Source organism: Echinops telfairi, unplaced genomic scaffold (genome assembly GCF_000313985.2).
Source record: "Echinops telfairi isolate 266 unplaced genomic scaffold, ASM31398v2 ScPeMD7_3533;HRSCAF=4204_1, whole genome shotgun sequence".
Lineage (NCBI taxonomy): Eukaryota > Metazoa > Chordata > Mammalia > Afrosoricida > Tenrecidae > Echinops > Echinops telfairi.
This window is the reverse complement of record NW_022107432.1, coordinates 30,489,140-30,490,944: the sequence shown is the minus strand read 5'-3', so window position 1 is coordinate 30,490,944 and position 1,805 is coordinate 30,489,140. Positions and strand designations below refer to the sequence as shown.

General features: G+C 56.5%; 1 protein-coding gene across 1 annotated transcript in view; it reads right to left on the bottom strand.

Moving 5' to 3' along the window:
- Positions 1-1,805, bottom strand: part of LOC115871189 (copine-5-like) — an 87,509-nt gene that overhangs the window by 38,890 nt on the left and 46,814 nt on the right. The window contains exon 4 of the mRNA XM_045294782.1: positions 854-957. Coding sequence (XP_045150717.1) covers positions 854-957 — 104 coding nt within the window. The remainder of the gene's footprint in view (positions 1-853; positions 958-1,805) is intronic.

Genomic DNA, 1,805 nt, shown 5'->3' with positions numbered 1-1,805 from the left:
CCAGTCTCTCTCTGCTTCTCTCTCTCTCTCTCTCTCTCTCACACACACACACACACACACACACACACACACACACACACACACACACACTTTCCTCTCTTCCATGGGCTGTGGTGGGGCTCCTCAGCCTGTTTCCCACCTCACTCCCACAGGCCCACCTCTGTCCACTGTGTGTTTGCCCTTTGCTCTCTTAGGGCCCAGGCTCCCCGCTGTCCTGCCCTTGTCCACAGATCTGTGGGAAGTAGCCTTGTCTAACCCCCTGCACCTCATAAACACCCACTTCCCCTCCTGCCCTCCCGCCATCCTCAGGGAGAGGCCTCCTTCCATTGGTCCACGTGAACATGCAGGTGCCTTGAACCCCATTGGCCAGGTGGTGACAGAGGGAAGAGGTCAGCGGGCACCCTCTCAGTCACCATGAGAAAGGGGATCCCCACATCGGAGCCGAGAGCTGGCCTCAAGGTCTTTCCCTAACTCCCCAAAACCAGGTAGCTTGCCCAACGCCTGGGCAGGGGGAGCGAGGGGGAGCCTGGCACTTCTGCTCCCCCTCCACACCCCTTACCACACGCCGTTGAGAGGTGAGGCTGGAATCGGCTAAACCCAAACACACCGACTACTGCCTTCTAGCCGACGCCGGCTCATAGTGACCGGATAGGACAGAGTAGAACTGACCCCATGGGGTTTCCAAGTCTGTAACCTTTTCGAAAGCAGATGGCCACAGCTTTCCCCTGAGGAGTCGTGGGTAAGGACTGCTGCTCTCTAGGCTCCTCCCCTCTTCCTAAGCCCCGTAGCCCCATGGCCTCTGAGACATGGCTCCCCGCACCAGCCCCCAACCCCAGCACTGCCTTCCACTTACAGGTCGAATCGGAGGTTCTGCTTCTCCTCGAAGAAGTAATCCACAATGAACTTGCGCACAAAGTCGGGGTTCAGCGTGTTGTCGATGACTTCGGTGCGGCCGAACTGTAAGAGAAGACGGGATGTCGACCCCAGGGCCTGGCTATGGGGACACAGGAGCAGGCACCCCAGCATGCAGGAATGGAAAAAGCCTTTGCTGGCTGCTGCCCCCAACTCCTTCCACTCAAGGAAGCCCCGCCATCCCGCCCTGGAAACCATTCACAGGATGGCCAGCTTTGTCCTCGGCCTCACTGCCGTCCAGTCGATGCGGGCTCACAGCGACCCCATAGGACAGGGTAGAACTGCCCCTCTGGGATCCCGAGACTGTAGCTCTTCACGGCAGTAAAACGCCTCCTCTTTCTCCCTCAGATCAGCTGGTGATTTCTAACAGCTGACCTCGCAGTGAGCAGCCCTCTGCAAAGCCCCTACAACACCAGGGCTCCTGTGCGATCGATACTCGCTGCCACCGAGTTGATTCTGACTCGTGGTGGCCCTGTAGAACAGCATAGGACTTCCCCTGAGCTGCTGACCACAAGGTCTACAGTTCCAACCCACCAACTGCTCTGCAGGAGGAAGACGAGGCTGTCTTCCTCTGAAAGCCTCAGAAACTCCCAGAGGCAGGTTCAGTCTGAGACAGAATCAACTCGGCTTGGCAGTGGGTGTAAGGAAGGTCGTCAGCAACAGCAGCTCCTTTTAATAGCTGTCTGTTCAACTCACTGGACTCCTTTGCCATGGTTTTGTTTCATGAAAGGGGTGTGGCTGGGGTACGGGTCAACATGTGAAGATCTGCGGCCCTGTATTAGTCTAGGTAATTTAGAGAAACAAATCCACAGCAACTCATGTATAAGAGAGTTTTATGTAAAGAAAGTGTGCATCACGAAAACATCCCAACCCAATGCTGCCCAAGCCCACAA